Source organism: Moschus berezovskii, chromosome 4 (genome assembly GCF_049115385.1).
Source record: "Moschus berezovskii isolate FMDL1 chromosome 4, NW_MosBer_1.0, whole genome shotgun sequence".
NCBI classification, from domain to species: Eukaryota; Metazoa; Chordata; class Mammalia; order Artiodactyla; family Moschidae; genus Moschus; species Moschus berezovskii.
The window spans coordinates 41,281,338-41,301,982 of NC_142463.1; the positions used below are offsets into that span (position 1 = coordinate 41,281,338).

At 43.7% G+C, this 20,645-nt stretch overlaps 1 protein-coding gene, 1 non-coding gene and 2 pseudogenes across 4 annotated transcripts in view; 1 reads left to right on the forward strand and 3 right to left on the reverse strand.

The window, feature by feature from the left end:
• The first annotated feature begins 289 nt into the window (after positions 1-289).
• Positions 290-20,645, forward strand: part of AK4 (adenylate kinase 4) — a 93,412-nt gene continuing 73,056 nt past the window's right edge. For 2 of the 3 annotated variants that reach the window (XM_055402147.2, XM_088835358.1), the window contains exons 1-2: positions 290-350; positions 867-1,138. In XM_055402147.2, coding sequence (XP_055258122.1) covers positions 994-1,138 — 145 coding nt within the window. In that variant the 5' untranslated portion in view covers positions 290-350; positions 867-993. Of the gene's footprint in view, positions 351-520; positions 666-866; positions 1,139-20,645 lie in introns of those variants that run through there. The other variant, XM_055402148.2, reaches the window with a different exon arrangement.
• Positions 7,300-15,624, reverse strand: LOC129540765 (large ribosomal subunit protein uL30-like; annotated as a pseudogene).
• On the reverse strand, positions 16,357-16,429 carry TRNAE-UUC (transfer RNA glutamic acid (anticodon UUC)). The gene has a single exon. It is a non-coding gene; the product is annotated as a tRNA-Glu (tRNA).
• Positions 19,189-19,812, reverse strand: LOC129540763 (large ribosomal subunit protein eL19 pseudogene; annotated as a pseudogene).

Consider the following 20,645-nt stretch of genomic DNA (forward strand, 5'->3'; position numbering starts at 1 on the left):
GACGCACAGTAGGCACTCAACAAGTTGTATTTTTCCTTCCTTTCCACAGGAGACCGGCTCCCTAACCTACCGCAAACGAGGGGTTTCTGGCGCGTGCGTCTTCTCCACGTTCCTCCTGCCCCGCGGGGTCTCGGGGAGCAAGATCGCGGAGGAGACGGTGGGAGCGGAGCGGCAGGGCTGGGGCGGGGTGGGCAGCACAGGCGGGCGGCTAGCGCGGAGCCGGTCTCCCGGCTTACGTAAGGCGCGAGCCCCGCGCGGCCGGCCGGGGCTCCGAGTGGGGGCGGGCGGAGGCGGCGCCGCCCAGCGGGATCCGGGCTAGAAGCCTAGCAGAGGGCCGCGTCCCGGCCAAGGTGTGTGTTTATTTGACTTCTCGGGGTTGAGAGGTGGACTCTGGCTCCTCACGGCGAGGAGAACATCCCTCAGACCTCTGCGGAGGCGGCCGATGTGACAGCCGCCGGGGAGCGGTGGAGGCGCGGACCAAACGCTGCCCACGTGCGGGGACCCGGGTTGGGGCTCAGCCCCCAGGCCGCCGCGGCGTGGGGCTACCGGAGGCGCGCCTGGAGTCACCGCCTGTTCGGCTGCCTCACTTGGTGGAGATTAGCGTGGGGATGCCCGACCCCTTCCTCGGACTGGGCGTGGGGCGCGAGATCTAGGAAAGGATCGAGGTGGGCCTGGCCGGGCTGACCCCTCTCCGAGCTCCCGAGGGCTACCCCCGCCAGGGGCGGGCGCTCGGGAGTTCTCCGGGATCGCAGAGTGGGGGCGTTGAGGGCGGGGAGGTGTAGCGTGGCGCTTACTCCGCCCTCCAGCCGCCCAGGCGCGGGGCGGAGAGGAGGGGTTGTCTCAGAAAGTCTCTCTTTCCCTGGCAGGGGCGGCGGCGAATCCCCGCGCGAGCCCAGGGTGTCAGAGGCAAGGGCAGAAGAAACAAAGTTCCCGGGGCTTCTCCGAGGCCGCTGTCCCGGTTGTCAGTTCGGCCTCCCCCTCGTCGCCGAGGCAATGGCTTCCAAACTCCTGCGTGCGGTCATCCTTGGGCCGCCGGGCTCGGGCAAGGGCACCGTGTGCCAGCGGATAGCCCAGAACTTTGGCCTTCAGCATCTCTCCAGCGGCCACTTCTTGCGGGAGAACATCAAGGCCAACACGGGTGAGAGGGAGCGGGGGCGAGTGAGCGGACGCAGGATCGGGTGAGGCTGGGAGGCGAAGGGCCAGCCGGGGGCTGAGTCTCCTCGGTCCCCGGGCGCCCTTCCCCCGCCCGCGTGTGGTAGCGCAGGCTCCTACGTGCCGGGGCGCATGCAGCTGGTGGCCCGCGGCCGTGCGGCTTAACCGCGCCCGGGAGGAGGCCGAGGCTGGCTGGGCGGAGGGTGGAAGGGGCGCGAGCCCCTCTGCCACCCCCACCACGGGCTGCGCTTGCCTTGGCGAAAAGCGGGTCACCAACCAGCAGATCGTGGCAGCTGAAAACCCCGAGCTTCCCTCTCGCCCGGCTTCCTTAAGGCCAAGCCATCCCACCGCTTGGCCGTCTCCCACCCAGGTCACCGCGTCCCTGGTGACCCGTAGCATCCCCTCCTCTCGCCGGAGCCCCCCGGGCCGAGCGCCGCCCACCTGTGGGAGTCGGGCCCCGCCGCGCGCTGGGGAACCTGTGGCGCCGCGGGGCTCGCAGCCGCGCGCCGCTCCAGCCCCTCCACGCCTCCCCGGGCCTCTGGACAGAGCCCTGGGTGGCTCTGAAAGGCCTGTCTGTTCCCTGCCGCCTTCTAAGGTAAACTCTCCCCACTAAGTCCCCCTCCTCCTCAAGCCGGGGCCTGACCATTAGGAGACAAGGAGACTCGATCTGACAAATTACAGTTTGAATCCAGCCTCCCTGGAAATGGCTTCTTGAGAATGCCTTCCTTGGCTTGCGTGGTGAATTTGGGGCTACAGGTCGCCTGCTCTCCTTAGCCTGTCAGTGCGGGCCCTTCCCTCTCCTCCCACCCCGCGTTCACACGAGTTCATAATGAATTGGCGTTAAAAGGCGAGAGGGAGGTAGGTGTGCTGCTGCTGCGAGGTAGTTGCCCCTTCTGGGATGCAGATGCTCACGATTAGCAACTCATTTATGAAAACTTGTTATTGCAAACGGGGTGCTTCACTCTGTCTTCTGTTCTCATCTGGTCCTAGGTGGTTATAGCCTATTACGGGATCTTCATTACAGAAGCACAGATTAGTTTGACAGAGGTGGGTGGATGACGGTGCTTGGAAAACAGAAAGCTTGAAAGCGGCGGGGAATTAAGAAGTATCTCAAAGGCGGAGTTTTACTCCTTATTTCTTAAAGCAGGTTTTAAGAGCAAACTTTTATTTTGATTTTCAATAATCCTGTTCCCCACCCTTCAACATTCAGAAGGCTGCATCCTGTATACCTGATTGCACCTGGAATTTTCTCTTGCAGGTATTGTTACCACAACTGGGTCTATTTTAATTTTAAAAACACATTCAAATGCATTTTACTCCTTCCCTGTTTGGAATGCAGTTTGGGTCGGGGGAGAACTGTGAGAGGGTAGGCTGGCTCAAGGTGGCCAGGTGGGTTTTGCGGTCAGGTGGGGCTTCTCAGTGAGTGTAATGAGGTGAGGAATCTGCTGGGTGGAATTGAGCCCATTTTTTTTTGCCTTCTCTGTACCTGACTCAGTAACTTGCCTCCTTCTGGCATGAAGGCTTTGCACTATCCATCCTGGGACTGGATTAGTGGCTCTTTCCTTTTAAAAAAGATGATTTACTTATTTATTTTTTTGGCTGTGCTGGGTCTTCCTTGCTGCTTGGGCTTTTCTCTAGTTGCAGAGAGTGGGGGCTACTCTCTAGTTGTGGCATTCAGGCCTCTCATCCAGGTGGCTTCTCAAGTTGCAGAGCACTGGCTCTAGCGCACCCGGGCTTCAGGTAGTTGCCAGTCCCTGGCTCTAGAACACTGGCTCAATAGTTGTGGTATATGGGTTTAGTTGCTCCTTGCCTTTTAGAATTCTCCCAGATCAGGGATTGAACCCACGTCTCCTGCACTGGCAGGAGAATCACCTATCACTGAGCCACCAGGGAAGCCCACTCTGCTTTTTTGAAGAGAATGTGATGGGAAGTCGCTTGTTTCTGCACTTTTTAAGGGGGTTTGAAAACTTTTCCACTTGCTGTTTTCCCTTATTTTGTTCATTTTAACTTTCCTTTGTCCAGAATTTTAGTCTCCGTTCTCTTTCAAGTGCCTTCATTTCCTTGCCAGTGTTTCTCCCTGGAGTAAAAAGTGACTCAATGTTTAAATTATCTTTTTCTGTTGGGAATCGAGTAGTTTATCCATGAATCAATTAAAAAAACTTAGGAGTGGACTTCCCTGGTGGTCCAATGGTTAAGACTCCATGCCGCCAGTGTAGGGGATGCAAGTTCGATCCCTGTTCAGGGAACTAGGAGCCACGTGCTGTGGGGCCAAAAAACCCAAAAAACAAAAGCACTATCAGGGAAAGAAGAGGACAAATAAGGGACAATACTTGTTTTGAAAGTAGCCTGTTTCTAGTGGACTTGGAGGGTGTTCTTGGGTTATTTTTCTCAGAACGTATAAGAGTCTTAACAGGCTCGTTGCCTGGTAAATAAGAAAACATTCCACAGCATTTATTTTTCTGTTACTTTCTGTTTGCTTTTCACTAATTTCCTGGCAGAGAAGCACAATGACCGCTCTGTAGGTACCCCTTTATAGTTGAAGGTTTGAAGGAGGTTTGAAGCGCAGCAAAATCCCAGGCAGTAAAACTTGGTAGGAATTTGAATTGGAAAGTAGCTCTGGCCATCTGCTGCAGCCTGCAGGATTGGGGCCTACTCCTGTCCACATGGTTTTCCTGCAGTTACTGCCTGATGAAAAGCTGCTCTTCCAGGAAAGGACGGGCTACTTGTTGCATTTGGGCAATTTTCCCTCACCTGCCCTGGCAAAATTCATCTCTTTCCTCTGCACATAGCTTGTGAATTCTATTGCTGCTGTCACATACACTTCTGATGCAGTGCAGCAAATGTATTCTGATTTATCCAGTAGATACTGAATAACTGCTATATGTCAGTGTTCTAGGTGCTGGGGGCTATAGCAGTATTTTTTCTACCTTCACCATATTCCAGTTGCCACTGAGACTTACAGGATGGATCTGACAAATTGCCTAATGAATAAAAGGAGTTCAACAAGTGTGATGAAGCAGGGTCATAAATTCTATCTACATCTTTCCCAGAAGAGTCAGACAGCCTTTAGCGATTAAGTCCATTACGCTTAATTAGCTCTGATTTGTGATAAAACTTTGTGTTTACTATGGATCTCAGATGAGCCTTGTGATGTCTGTAACCGGTTGGCTCTGCCTGCTCTGCCTGAAGCTCTGCAGGCTGAGACTTATCAAATGCCTTATTTGAAGAAGACCCACCCCCAAATTTTTGGCTTACTTTTTTTTTTTTTTTTTTTAAGCACACTGAATGAGTAAATGGATGGGAGGAAGCTGGGACACTGTGATAAAAAATATTAGCTTTTGTGTGTGTGTTTGCATACATATGCATGAGTGTGTGTGTGTGTGCGCGTGCGCACACACAGCTGGCACTCAATAGAGAGTTCTATTAAAACTGGGGACTTTCCTGGTAGTCCAGTGGATAATGTTAATGCAAGTTCACGTGCCGGATTGTGCAGTGAGGCCAAATTTGAAACGTCAGAGTTTGGAGCGAAGAAAGATTTATTGCATGTCCATGCTAGGAGGTGGCTTATGCCCTGAAAATCCTGGGGCTTCCTAAACGGTTTTTGCAAAGCATTTTTTAAGGGCAGGTGAGTGTCTCAGGGTACAGGATCAGCTAGTGCACAATTCTCTGATTGGCTGATATTGAGTCAGCAGAGTGGTGTCACAGGGGTTAACCTTATTTGTCCTTAGGCTCCAGGAGGCCTGGGGCTATGTGCTCATGGTCACCAAGTAGTTCTTCGGTTTGGTGGAGGGGGGTTTCACATCTGCAAAGCAACTCAGGAAATTTGCATCAAATACTATTATCTATGTACTTCAGAGAGGAGCTAAAGCAGAGGATATAGGTGGTTCAACTGTGGTTAAACTGTGATCCCATTACAGAGGGCCTGGGTTTGATCATTGATCAGGGAATTAGAGCATGAATGTGTGTTAGTAACTCAGTTGTGTCCAACTCTTTGTGACCTCATGGGCTATAGCCCACCAGGCTCTCTGTCCATGGAATTCTCTAGGCAAAAATACTGAAGAGGATTGCCATTCTCTTCTTCAGGGCATCTTCCCGACCCAGGATTGAACCCATGTCTCCCACATTGTGGGCAGATTCTTTATGGTGTGAGCCACAGGAGTCCGAATGCTGAAACTAAAAAAATAAAAAATCCCACATGCCTCAACTAAAAAGCCTCAATGAAGACCTGGCACAGCCAAATAAGTAAAGAATATAAATACCAAAAACCACTATCCCCAAACCTTGGGACTTCTCTGGCAGCTCAGTGGTTGAAACTCCATGCTCCCACTTCCACTGCAGGGAGTGCAAGTTCAATCCCTGGTCGGAAATGAAAATCCCTCATGCTGCATGGTTCGGCCAAAACAAACACCCCCCCCCCGCCATTTATATTTAGTGGTACCTTCATTTGTTGAGTGATCAGTGACTGAAACCTCCCTCTGAAAGATGTGAGAATCCTGTTTTAAGGTTTGTACTAGGTCTACTATCTCAAGTGTAGGGAAATTGGAAAGTTTCCATTTGGAAGCATCCTGGACTTGAGAGAAAAGATGTTCAAGAACAAACCTGTTTCTGCTCTTAATTAATATTAACTGCAGCTCTTGCTGAGGTTTGCAGATGGGATTGGCATTTCAAATTAGTCTATGGGCTGAGCCTCTCCTGAAAAGATGATCTAGTTCAGAAGGTTCAGGTTTTTTTTTTTTTTAAATACTCATTTAAGTATAAATGTGTGTCTTTTCTTATGTAAGAATGAAAACATCTGACAATTGGAGAAGTTGTATTAAAGAGACTAATGTTCACCAGTGTATTTAGAACAACATTAAATATTAATAGTTCAGGTTTTTGGAGTCTTGGCTTAGTCTGCTATTTCTAGAGTATGGTATATTTCATATTTTTTCCCTTGTTTGGTAACTCAAGATGTAGCCTAGGTCACGGACCTGACAAGTTTGGAGGCATCTCTCCTGTCTGCAAGTCCACTTGTACATCCCCCTGTTTTTTCTCGGTTCTTTGAGGGTTTTCATGCATACTTCGAGAGAACTGTTTGACTTGAATAAAGTCCCGTGACATTAAGAATGACTTTGACACGTGCGTAGCTGAATCTGAGCTGCTTTTCAGTGTGGTCATTTTTTAATGGAAATCCACTTAAAAAAATTATTTATTTAACTGTGCCAGGTCTTATTTGTAGCACGCAGGATCTTCAGTCTTCACTGTGGCGTGCAGGGTCTAGTCTCCTGACCAGGGATTGAATCTGGTCACCCTGCATTGGGAGCATGGAGCGTTAGCCATTGGACCACCAGGGAATTCCTGGTCATTTTTTAAAAGTAGCTTTTTCTGACCAAAATCATGCCTTGTAGAAAATTTGAAAAATGCAAAGCAATTTAAGAAACTGAAAAGGCAAGTGAAGATTACCCACTATTCCACACTGACACTAGGAAATTCTAACAAGTTATTTTTTTCCTATATATTTGCCCCGCTGTCCCCAACAAACTAACTTGGCATCCCACTTGGATATTGTGAGCATTTTCCTGTGTTCTTACCACTTCTTCAAAACCATTTAAAGTTTCTATATTATAGTCCATTCAGCAGATAAAAGTGAAAGTTTTAGTCCCTCAATCATGTCTGACTCTTTGTGACCCTGTGTACTGTAGCCCACCAGGCTCCTCTGTCCATGGGATTCTCCAGGGAAGATTGCTGGAGTGGGTTGCCATTCCTTTCTCCAGGTGATCTTCCCAAGCCAGGATTCAAATCTGCATCTCCTGCATTGGCAGGGGGACTATACTATTGCACCACCCTGGTGCTGCTTTATTCATGTAATTTTTTGCTTACTAAATATTTTATTTAATATAGACATAGATACATGTATTTTTGTGTATATTTTTATTTTTCAACACCGCCCCCCACCCCTGCCTCGTTTGCACTGCTCAACTTGCAGGATCTTACTTAGTTACTTAGCTAGGGATTGAATCTGGGCTGTCAACAATGAAAGTGTGAAGTGCGAACCACTGGACTGCCAGGGAATTCCCTATACTTGTGTATTTAAACACTTTTTTTTTCTTTTCAGCTTGAAAGCAGTCTCTATTAAGTGAACAGATTACAAAAATAATGGTAGATACCTTAATTCATCCTTCTAATAAGCCTATTGATCTGATCTTCCTTGTTGCCAGCATCTCCACCTTCTACAAAATGGGTGGTCCTTTTCTTCATTTCACCTCGTGGAAAAGACAATTTGAAGGGCCATAGGAAGTTTTTTGCTTCTTTGAAACATTTTCCAGCAGTATAGATCTTATGAATCAGTTTCTGCATGTAGATGATGCCATATTTGCCAAGAGATTGAGCATTACGATATCTGTCAGGGCAATTCTCTTCTTGTTGATTTTGCCATAACCATTCTTATAGATCAGTTCATTTGTTGACTTCAGGTTCGGGTAACGCTTCATGCAATGTACGGTTCCACAATTCTCAGCATGTTAGTTGAAGCCTTGCTGAGCTTTACAAAGGTGCCTTGGAAGATCTGATGGAGATGAAGAAGCTGCAACACCTTTTGAACCTTTGGGCTCACACTGTTGATACCTCTGATCCTGATGACAAATGCCAATTTGGGTTCCATGGCACAGAGAAGTTGCCAGCTTTTCTTGCCATCCTAGCTATTCAAATTTCAGTTCTGTACATCTTGCCTGTATTCCTTGTGATACTGCTTAGCTTTTTCATAGATTAACTAACTTCCTCCTTACCTTTTAAAGCATCTTTTGGGCAAAGTTCTTTCTCAGGCATTTTATCTTAAGCTCTGCAAAATTCTTTTGCTTTTTCTTAAGGATTTCTGGCAGAGCAGGAACCTTCTTTTTCTTCTTTTCTGCACCCTCCGTGGTTCCATCCAGGAAAGAGGCCTTTCACTGATTTTCTGATTGCAGAAATAGTTTATGTTAAGTTACCAAAGGTTTAGAAATGCAAGAAAGATGAGGAAGTAAAAAATTTGTATTTTCACTAACACTAACTAGGAGGAAATAATAACTCTTAATACTTCTTGTGTGCAGAATATCTTCCTGACAGTTTTTCAAGAATATATTATGTGTTACTGTTTTGAAAATTGCTTGTTTTATTTCACAATGTATAATTTAATATTTTACAGTGTCATTACAGTCTGTTCTTCAATGTGAGTTTAATGCTTTGTACTATTTCAATATAATTTTTATTACACTCTTGATTTTTTGAAAAAGGTGATACATGTAGAGGGCTTCCTAGGTGGTGCAGTGGTAAAGAATCTGTTACCAATACACGAGACGCAAGAGACTTGGGTTCGACCCCTGGGTTGGGAAGATCTCCTGAAGTGGGAAATGGCAACCCATTCCAGTACTCTTGCCTGGAAAATCCCTTGGGCAGAGGAGCCTGGAGGGCTTCAGTCCATGAGTTGCAAAGAGGTGGACATGACTGACTGAGCACACATATAATACATGCAGGTGGTAAAATTTTCAAACACACTAGGAATGGTGTGGAAAATCTCTCCCATCCCTGACCTCTGGTTCTCCAGTTACTTTCCACAGGGATACCTACGTTTTACTTTTCTTGGATGTTCGTCCTAAAAATATGTGTATACATATATCATATATGTATGTATAGTGGTACCTCTTTAAAAAATGCACATTTATATCTATACTTTGTTTTGCCCTTCTTTCTTTCTTTTTAAAATATTTATTTATTTGGATGTGCCATGTCACCTGGGCTTCCGTGGTAGCTCAGTGGGTAAAGAATCCTCCTGCAGTGCAGGAGACCCGGATTTGATCGCTGGGTTGGGAAGATCCCCTGGAGGAGGGCATGGCAATCCACTCCAGTATTCTTGCCTGGAGAATCCCATGGACAGAGGAGCCTGGCGGGCTGCAGTGCATGAGGTTGAAAAGAGACAAGACTCAGTGACTAATACACACAGCACATGTCTTTGTTATGGCACACAAGATCTTTACTTGCAGCATGGGAACTCTTAGTTGTGACAGGTGGGATCTAGTTCCCTCACCAGGGATAGAACCCAGGCCCCCTGCATTAGGAGCACAGGTACGACCACTAGAGAAGTCCCTGTCCTTTTTTTAAAAACTTAGCATTATAGCTTGGACATTGGTTTCTACTAGTGTTTATCAACCTACCATATTCTTTAAAAAAATTGGCTGCATACTCTTATCATGCAACTATACCATTGTTTCTTTAACTGACCCATCCTCAACTGTTTGGGTCTCAGGACCTTTTAGTACATTTAAAAAACATTCTGTGGGAGTGGACTCTGTGGGAGAGGGCAAGGGTGGGATGATTTGGGAGAATGGCATTGAAACATGTATATTATCATATGTGAAATGAATCGCCAGTCCAGGTTCGATGCGTGATACAGGATGCTCTGGTCTGGTGCACTGGGATGACCCAGAGGGATGATATGGGGAGGGAGGTGGGAGGGGGGTCCAAGATGGGGAACACATGTACACCTGGGGTGGATTCATGTCAATGTATGGCAAAACCAATACAATATTGTAAAGTAATTAGCCTCCAATTAAAATTAAAAAAAAACACAAAAACATTGAGAACCCCAAAGAGTCTTTGTTTATGCAGGTTATATCTATAGTTATTAACTGTACTAGAAATCAAAACTAAGAAAATTAAAAAATATTTATTAATTCGTTAAAAGTAAGAGTAACTGGGCTTCTCTGGTCTCAGATGGTAAAGAATTTGCCTGCAATGCAGGAGACCTGGGTTTAATCCCTGGGTTGGGAAGATCTCCTGGAGAAAGAAATGGCAACCCACTACAGTATTCTTGCCTGGAGAATCCCTTGGACAGAGGAGCCTGGTGGGCTACAGTCCATGGGTTCTTGAAGAGTCAGACACGATTGAGTGACTAACACACACGAGTAATAAATCCATGTTAACCTATTTCAATTAAAAAAGAACTGTTTTCTAGAACAAACTCCAAAGAAGAGTAGCATATTTGCAAATCTCTTTAATGTTTGGTTTAATAGAAGAAAGCTAGATTCTCACATCTGGTTTCTTAGTCAGTTTGCTGTGTTGTCAGGTGAAAGTTTTGGAAGAGAATATGGCTTTATGCAAATATGTGGTTAGAGAAAGCGGGGATTCACAGACACTGGGAAAGGTCTCATGGACCCTCAGGGACCCTTGGACCACACTTTGAGAATGGTGATTTAACCAGTTGCCTGTGGATTATTTGCAGTCTTTCAGTATACAAAAATACGCTTTGCTGACTGTCCTTGATTATATCTTTCAACAAACGCTTGAGTGCCAGGCAGTATTGGCTTATGGGATACAAAGAGGTGAGTCAAGGTCTGTTCCCTGAAGGAGCTGTAAATTTATTGGGAGAGGCAGTGAGGCAAACAAGTATACTGTCGATGAAAGGCTGCAAGGTGTGCATTGGTAGGTCCTGGGCACATAGGGAAGAGGCAGTCTACCCAGCACTTAGGAGGAAATAGGGTTAAGGAAGAGGCTTCCTAGGTGGCACTAGTGGTAAAGAACCCACCCGCCTGTCAATGCAGGAGACATAAGAGACTCGCGTTTAGTCGTAAGAGCTTTATGGTATCTGGTCTTATATTTAATTCTTTAATCTATTTTGAGTTTATTTTTGTGTATGGTGTTAAAGTGGAGAAGGAAATGTCAACCCAATCCCGCACTCCTGCCTGGAAAATCACATGGATGGAGGAGCCTGGTGGGCAACACCCCATGGGGTCGCAAAGAGTCAGACCCAACTGAGCGACTAACACACACACATATGGTGTTAAAGGGGGCTTCCTTGGTAGCTCAGATGGTAAAGAATCTGCCTGCCATGCTGAAGACCTTGGTTCAATCCCTGGGTCAGGAAGATCCTCTGGAGGAAGAAATGGCAACCCACTCCACTGTTCTTGCCTGGAAAATTCCATGGACAGAGGAGCCTGGCAAGCTACAGTCCATGGGATTGCACAGAGTCAGACATGACTGAATCAACTTAGCCAGCTTTCATGGAGTTAAGGAAAGCTTTTCAGAGGATATTTCTGAGCTGAATTTTGACAAGTCAGCTCAACTAAGAGGTGAGGAGAGGTGGATGTTTACATGGCATACCTAGAATTCCTCCTCTAGGGCTTATTTGAGGTCCACAGGATCATTGTTTTTGTGACTTGATCACACCTTGTATATTATCATTTTAGACCTCATTCACCTTGTAAATATTGTTGCTCAGCTGCTAAGTTATGTCCAACTCTTTGTGACCCCATGGACTGCAGCACACCAGGCTTCCTTGTCCTTCACTATCTCCTGCAGGTGCTCAAATTCATGTTCATTGAGTTGGTGATGCTATCTAACCATCTCATCCTCTGCTGCCCCCTTCTCCTTTGGCTTTCAATCTTTCCCAGCTCAGGGTCTTTTCCAGCAAGTCTACTCTTTGCATCAGGTGGTCAAAGTATTGAATCTTCAGCATCAGTTCTTTCAATGAATATTCAGGATTGAGTTCCTGTAGAATTAACTGGTTTGATCTCCTTGCAGTCCAAGGGACTTTCAAGAGTCTTCTCCAACACCACAATTTGAAAGCACCAATTCTTCAGTGCTCAGCCTTCTTTATGGTCGAACTTTCACATCTGTTCATGACTACTGGAAAAACCATAGCTTTGACTATACGGACCTTTGTAGGCAAAGTGATATCTCTGCTTTTTAATACACTTAAGTTTGTCCTAGCTTTCCTTTCAAGGAGCAAACATCTTTTCATTTCAAGGCTGCAGTCACTGTTCACAGTGATTTTGGAGCCCAAGAAAAGAAAATCTGTCATTTCTTCCACTTTTTCCACTTCTATTTGCCATGAAGTGATGGGACTAGATGCCATGATCTTCGTTTTTTGAATGTTGAGTTTCAAGCCAGCTTTTTCAATCTCTTGTTTTACCCTTTTTATTATGCATATTGTCATTCTATTATACATATTCTTTTAATTATACATATTATCAAAGGAAAGCGTTATTATTCTTCATATCACCTTTTCCAGTTTCCATTACTGTGCTTACCTTTAAGATCCATACTCATATGGTACCAGGAAACGTTTAATCTTCTGTTTCTAACTTCCTGGAACTCAATTCCTGGGTCAGTGATGGCAACTGATCTTGAAACTAGAGTAAATTGGCTCTAGACGATTAGCTATAAATACAATCATTATGAAGGACATGAAGAATTGCATATTTAACAATCTACCAAGTAAATTGTTAAATCGTTTTATATTATGCTAGTCTTCTCTTTAGCACTGTGTGTGGTCCATGTTGTGAGAAGACTTAAGACTTGGAAATTTTTTTTTTTTAAGTTTTAGACAGTATGCTTTCACAGTGAATCAGATACATCAACTGTGTATTGTCTTTTTAGTGAACTAGATATATGTACAAATATATATATTTTAAATATATTTTAAATCAGGTAATAGAGGCTTTAGATTACTCTGCCTTTTCCCCTCCATCACCTGATGTTTGGTTCTGATTGGCCTTTAAGACATAGTACAAAAGGTCTCATTTGTAGAGCTTCATGCAGCCCCAATTAGATGGCTGATGTTATATTTTAACAGCCTCACTTCCAAGTTCCAAGGGTTCTTGTACTGGTTAAATGACAGGTCTGGCAGCAAGCATCTCTTCCTTGGCCAGAGAGACTGATAGTGTTGAAATAATGCAAAGTCACTCCTGCTCATCAAATTCCCAAGAAGCTAGAAATCAACTGTTTTCTATTCTAAAGCATTTTTTAATGGACCAGCAACCTGTGACCCTGGCACTTTGTAATTCTTGTACTTGATCATTGTAACTGACGTTTGCAGTGTGTCAAGCATGCACTAGGCTAGCCAATGTAGGCACATTCTCTGTGCTACGCGCTTACTTGCTCAGTCATGTTTGACTCTTTGCGACCCCATGGACTGTAGCCCGCCATGCTCCTCCATCCATGGGATTCTCCAGGCAAGAATGCTGGAGTGGGTTGCCCTGCCCTCCTCCAGTGGATCTTCCCAACCCAGGGATCAAACCCAGGTCCTGTATTACAGGCAGATTCTTTACTGTCTGAGCCACCAGGGAAGCCCATGCACGTTGTCTAGTCCACACACAAATCTGGAGCAGTTGTAAGTAATATCTCATTTTATAAATAAAGAAATGGCATCAGATAGGTTGAGCTACTTGCCTTACATCAGACAGTCAAATAGAGAAGCTAGCATTCAAACTTAAGACTGCATGGCTGGGATTTAAACTTCCCACTGCGTCCTGCTGCCTTGCAGCTGCTCCAGTAGCTAGTGAATATCTACTTTATGTCTTAGAAATGTCACATTGGGAAGGAGTGGCAGGGAATCTGCAGCTTAGCTCTCCACAAGTCCACTGAGATTGAGCAGACCCTTTAATGGTGAGCTGGAGATACGTGGTTTCTTGTTGTTACCACTCTGTCCCTAAAACATTAAAAAAAATTCTAAAATAGGAAACACCGACTTCCTCTTTTCTCCCATAAAAATGGGCCAAAAGAGGTCTAAAATAGAAACCATATGTATTTGTGAGTAGGCAGAAATTGTTTCTCATCATAATGGTAAGACTTCTGGAATAATACCTGTACTTTTTAACTTATTAGTCACTTAACAAATGTTTCTGTGCCTGCATTAGGTAGGGGGAGATATGCACAAGTGTCCTTGAGGCATTTATGGTTGAGGATTCAAGTTCGAGGTTCCATGTTACATTCTCATGAGTCATGGTGGGCTGTATGTGTATGTCGGTGAAGTGTTGAGGTCATGAACATCACTGAGGGAGGGTGTTATTCTGATGTAACTTTCTCCCTTTCTCCCATAATGCCTTTTACACTTCAGTTAATCTCTCATAGTCTGTTTGCAGTCCCATCATTTCTATTAAGCTTTTCCACAGCTGTTGTAACTATATGTCATTTTCTAATCTGTAATTTCTCCCATACCCATCTGTACCTCTAACACGGCATTCTTTTATCACCTCCCTGTAAGATGATCCATTTCATAACTTAAGTTACAGTGTTTCACCATCTGAAGAGTAAATTCATTTAGTTTAGCTCAAGAGAAGTTTAGAAATCCTACTAGGGCAGGAGGGAAAACAACTGAGATAACTTTGTACACCTTATTCGTTATATAAGTACTATGAAGAAAATATGATAGTGTAGTGTGACAGAGTGACTGGGAAGACGACTTCAGAATGTAAAGTTGGAGGAGGCCTGTCTGAACAGATAATGTATAAACTGAGCTCTGAACATGAGTGTGGCAGCCAGGTGTGTGAAGACTTGGGCAGAGGGATGAACATGTGACAAGATTGTAATGTAGGAGTGAGCTTTCCATTAGTGGAGAGGAGACAGGTGTCTCTGGAGCATCATGAGTGCAGAGGAGATGGCAGAAGTGGCTGGAACGGTGTAGGGTGGCCAGAAATTAGGACTTCATTATAACTGGATGCAAGGCAGTGGAGGTGTTTTTTTTTTTTTTTTATTACTAGCTTTACTGAGATATAGCTTTCATATAATAAAGTTTATCCTTTCAGAGTGCACAAGTCAGTGCTTTTTTTTTTATAGAGTTGTGCAACCATCATGCGTGTGTGCTTAGTCGTGTCTGACTCTTTGTGACCCCATAGACTGTAGCCTGCCAGGATCCTCTGTCCATGGGATTATCCAGACAAGAATACTGGAGTGGGTTGCCGTTTTCCCCTCCAGGGGATCTTTCCGACAGAGAGGTCAAACCCAGTGTCTTGCATCTGCCTGCTTTGGCAGGTGGATTCTATACCACTGAACCACCTGGGAGGCCCTGTGCAACCACTATATAATTACAGAACATTTTCATTACTCCAGAAAGAAACCCTGGACCTATTAGCAGTCATCCCCCATTCCCCTCCCTCTAGCTCCTAGTAATCACTAACCTACTTTTTGTTTATATGAGTTTGCCTTTTTTGATCTTTCAGATAAGTTGACTCATATAATACATAATTTTCTTTTGCAGCTGACTTCCTTAACTTTGCATATTTTTGAAATTCCACTATGTGGTAATATGTGTCAGTACTTCATTCCTTCTTATTGCCTAATAATACTCTATTAGATAACTATCCCACACTTTATTCTTTCATCCTTTGATGGACACTTGGGTCATTTCCTGCTGTGAACATCAGTATACACATTTTTGTGTGGACATGTTTTCATCTCCCTTGGGTGTATACCTAGAAGTGGAATTGCTAAGTCATGTGGTAACACTGTGTTTAACATTTAGAGGAACTGCCAAACTATTTTCTAAAGCAGCTTCATCCTCTACACATTCCTATCACCAATGAATAAGTTTTCCAATGTCTTCGTTTCCTTGTCAAGTTTTGTTATAGTCTTTTTCTTTTAGCCTCCCCAGTGGGTGTGAAGTGGTATCTCATTCTGGTTTTGAATTACATTTCCCTAAGGACTAATGATGTTGAACATTTTTCTCCGTGTCCTTTTGACCATTTGTATGTTTTCTTTGGAGAGAAATGTCTATTTAATTTGCCTGTTTTTTTTTTTTTTTTAAACTTTTAACAATATATAAAAGACTGTGCTGTTTATTTTTTATTTTTTTTAAATAAAAAAAAAATTCATTACAGCAAGGTTGGTTAGACACATGATGGATGCAGCTTTAATCCTGCCATATATTATTACAGTTAAAATGTAAATGATGAAAAATATTTTGTGCTTATCAGCATTTATGTGGAAATGTGTTTTACAGTGATATATGGTGTTATATTTCTATTATTGTGATGAAAAAGAAAACAATACAAAAAGACGAAGTGTTTATTAAAACATGAAAAAAGAAAAAGAAATAAATGGTTTTGCAGCACTGAAGAGATTATAGAAAGTAAATAAGCTAGATCAGACCTGTTTTATGTAGTAATTTTATAGTTTATTTTAATTATTTCAGTTGTAAAATATTGTTATACTGTTAATTAGTTCTGATTGTTCATATTAAACTATTGTAATGCAAATAAATAAATAAGGGAAAAAAACAAAACAAACAAACAAAAAATAATAATTTGCCTGTTTTTAAGATTAGCTCATTTGTCCTTTATTGTTGAATTCTTTATATATTTTGGATATATGTCCCTTATTAGATATATGATTTGCATATATTGTCTTCCATTTTGTGAATTGTCTTTTTGTTTGTTTATATTTTTTTGACCATGTTGCACTGCTTGTAGACTTTAGTTCCTCAACCAGGGATTGAACCTGGGCCCTTGGCAGTGAAAGTGCCAAGTTCTAACCACTGGACCACTAGGGAATTCCCTGTGAATTGTCTTTTTACTTTCTTAATGGTGTCCATGGAAAGTTTTTAGTTTTGATGAAGTCCAATTTATCTGTTTCTTTTTTCTTCTTTGGCTGTTTGTGTTTTTAGTGATGTGGCTAAGACACCATCACCTAATCTAAGGTGAAGTCATTGTTTTTAAATATGAAATTGACAGTTTGATTCACATTTTTAATAGGTAATTCAGGCTGTTTGTAAACTGGATTGGATGGTTCTAGAGTGAAACTTCCAAGGTCAGTTAAGAGGTTGTTATAGTATCCACAGACAAATGGTTAGACAGTTATGACCAACCTTGATAGTATATTAAAAAGCAGAGACATTACTTTGCCAACAAAGGTCCGTCTAGTCAAGGCTATGGTTTTTCCCGTGGTCATGTATGGATGTGAGAGTTGGACTGTGAAGAAAGCTGATCGCTGAAGAATTGATGCTTTTGAACTGTGGTGCTGGAGAAGACTCTTGAGAGTCCCTTGGACTGAAAGGAGATCAGTCCTGGGTGTTCATTGGAGGGACTGATGCTAAAGCTGAAACTGCAATACTTTGGCCACCTCATGCGACGAGTTGACTCACTGGAAAAGACTCTGATGCTGGGAAAGGTTGGGGGCGGGAGGAGAAGGGGACGACGGAGAATGAGATGGCTGGATGGCATCACACGACTCTGTGGACATGAGTTTGAGTGAATTCCAGGAGTTGGTGATGGACAGGGAGGCCTGGCGTGCTGTGATTCATGGGGTCGCGGAGAGTCGGACACGACTGAGCGACTGAACTGAACTGAACTGAAGCACTTGTTAAATCAAGATATTCTAGTGGCATCTTGTTATTAGGAATTAAAAAATGTCTCCACCTTTAAGAAATTCACAAGGTAAAACATGCTGCTGCTGCTGCTGCTGCTGCTAAGTCACTTCAGTCATGTCCGACTTTGTGCGACCCCACAGACGGCAGCCCACCAGGCTCCCCTGTCCCTGGGATTCTCCAGGCAAGAACATAGAGCCAATTAATTGTTTTATCAGGGAGATTATACTGAATACTATAAAAAGGCATGAAAATTTTGTTACAAGAACAGTGGAGGGAGTTCATTTTTGTATCACCAATATCTAACACGGGTGGTGTGTAATAGTTGTTTGTTATACTTTGGGATGACAGAGTAATTGAAAGCTATGGGAGAGATGGCATTAGAGCTGGGCCTATACATATGGGTTAGGTACTGACAGGTGGAAAAATGGGAGCAGGATGTTTTATTTCTTTTAACTTTTTAGTTTTTTGGTCACACCATGCAGCATGTGGGATCTTAGTTCCCTGATGGGGAATTGAACCCATTTCCCCTCCATTGGAAATGCAGAGTCTTAACCAATAGATCTCCAGGGAAGTCCTGAGAAGGGTATTTTTGAAGGATCATGTCTGGGAGTAGGTGATTAAAATTAAGGGTATTTTGATTAAAACCTAGAGTTAGGGATTATAGGCAATAGGCTGGAAGTGTTCATGGCGGGCGGGGGAGGGGCTGTCTGTGTAATCCCAGATGGAGTTTGTAAATAGGAAAACTATGGAGAGTGCCTTACTCAAATTCCTTTAGTGGTGTGACTGTTACTGGTGGAAAGGAAGTGGAGCACAGGTAGGGTAGTGTCACGATGGTTTAGATCATAGTGGGAAGTTTAGAAGTAGTTTAGAAGTAGTGGGAAGTGTTTGGGAGAAGTTGAAATGATGACATCAGATGTGACTGTATGGGAATGGCGGGCAAGGATAGATCCAACTGCAGCCCTTTGAAGTGTGAAACTTCAGCAATTGTCAGGGAAAGTGGTCCCATTTAACAGAGGGGTGCAGTCCATACCTGTGGGAAGTTCCAGTTGACAAGAACCCTTGTGGGTTTGGCGTAGCAGGTGGCTGGCATTGAAGCTGGCCCCATGGCATAGTGGAAATACTGTTGAGCTTTGGAGTCACGCATACCTCGGGCTCAACGTCTTATTGACTTTGTAAATTTGGGGGAAGTTAATGAACTTGATTTCCTCCTTTGTAAGAATCCCTATTTCACAGGGCTTTGGGGAGGGTCAGAGGAGGTCATTTATGTCAAATACCTGGCAAGTAAGAGGATTCTCTGGTTTGTTCTCCTCCTCTCTGGAGTTACAGATTTTCATTTCATTTAAAATCTTCCTCAGTGAATGTGGTGCTTTGAATGGAATCAGTGACATAATCTAGTGGTGTTCAGGGGATGTGTTTGGGTGTGTGAGTGTTCACCACTCAACCATTCTGCAGAAGTTATAAGCATTTGCTCATTGTTTTAATTGTGTTGCCCTATTTTCCTTTGAATTTGTCTTATTTCCGCTTTTTAAAAAAATTTATTTGGCTGAGTTGGGTCTTTGTTGTGGTACTCAGGAGCTTTTTGTTGTGGTGTCTAATTGTGTGACAGGGGCTCCCGAGCTCTTGGACCAAAGTAGTTACGGCCTGCGGGCTTAGTTGCTCTGAGATGTGCTGAATCTGGACCAGGGATCAAACCCACATCCCTTGCATTGCAAGGGCAGATTCTTAACCACTGGACCATCAGGGAAACCCCTTGTTTCCACTTTTATCCAAACGTGTGTGCCTCTTTTGGAAGGCAGGGAAAATTGCGTTTTAAAAATTGTGTCATCATTAAAAGGACAGTTTTCTTTCTTTTTTTTTTTTTAAGGCAGAATAAGGTTTGTTTTTATTGAATGTGATTTATGCAACTGCTGAGGCTACTATGTACAGAGAAGAGGGGGAGAACTTTATTTCTTGGTCGCTTCCTCCTTGGACAGAATTTTGATGATTTCCTCCTTCTTGGCCTGAAGCTGCTCTTCACGGGTGGTTGAGGGCTTCCTTGGTCTTAGACCTGCAGGCCTTAGCCTGGTCCACCAGAAGCTTCTTTCGAGCCTTGTCTGCCTTCAGCTTGTGGATATATTCCATGATATATATATATATTCCATGGATATATATCCAGCTTGTGGGTATAATCCACTTGTTTTTGAACACGTTACCCTTCACCTTCAGGTACAGGCTGTGATACACGTGGTGGTCAGTCTTCCTGGATTCATGGTATCTTCCAAGCAGCCAGTGCAGTTCTCTTCCTCTGCTTTCAGGTTACCTTTTCGAGCATTCGAGCATTGGCAGTACCCTTTCACTTATCTATGCCCATATGCCTGCCCTTCCAGTGAGCCAAGGTGTTTTTCCACCATTGAGTCCAAGAATTCATAGGCCTCCAGGTGATCAGCCCATCTTTGATTGGCTTCCGGATCTGCTGACGGGAATTGGCCTTGGCGATTTCATTAGTCTCCTTGGGGTCCAATCAGAACATTTTGCCACAGCAGGGGGACCCTGGAGGTAAGCCTCTTCTGAAGCCTGAGCGTACTCATGGCTGTGGCCACAGGAGTAAAAGGAAAAGGACAGTTTTCTTAACTTTACCTCTTTATTTGATAGGTTAGGTTTTCTCAAGGTCTTTTAATAAACAGAGTAGCTGAGATAACTGAAATTCAACTTTTGCTTTGCTTGGTTTTCCTAAATTTTAACACAGCTGCTTCTGTATTTTTCTTCTGCATGACCCCTGTAGATCTTGGTAAAAATAGCCAATGTAGTTTGTAGGAGAGCTATAAAATATTGATTGCATGTATGAGTAGTTTCCCAGTTTTTTTAAATGGTAACTATAAATACCATCTCAGGACATAATTTAGTTTTTGAAAGAGGGAGATTGACTTTCAACTTGCATTACTTCATTGGCTTAGCTTAAAAAAAAAAAAAATCAAGAATGCAGCTTGGAATAAGATGAAAGTGCAAAACCTTTTCATTGAACTCAGTTTTGTTTCAGTTTTCTAGGGTTCTTATGAGCTAAACACTATGCATAACAATGACTGTGTTAAGTTTAATTATTTGTTCCACTTCTTAACATCTTAGAATTGGAAGGGATTTTAAGTCCTTCTGTCCAAGTGGCCATTCTGTGTCAGATCCCTTCTACAGCAGCTGACAGCCAACTTGCCTCCTCTGGAGGCAGGCTCTTTCATTGCTGGACAGGTCTAATTGTTGGAAGATTTTTTTTCCCCTTCATAGTGAGATGAAAGCCAACTCCTTGAAACTGTCATCCATAAACTGTCATCCACTTATCCAACTTCAGTCTTTTGTTGTCACATAAATTAAATCCACTAGCTCTTCAGATAATTGAAAATAGTTGCTAGGCACCACTTCTCTGACTTAA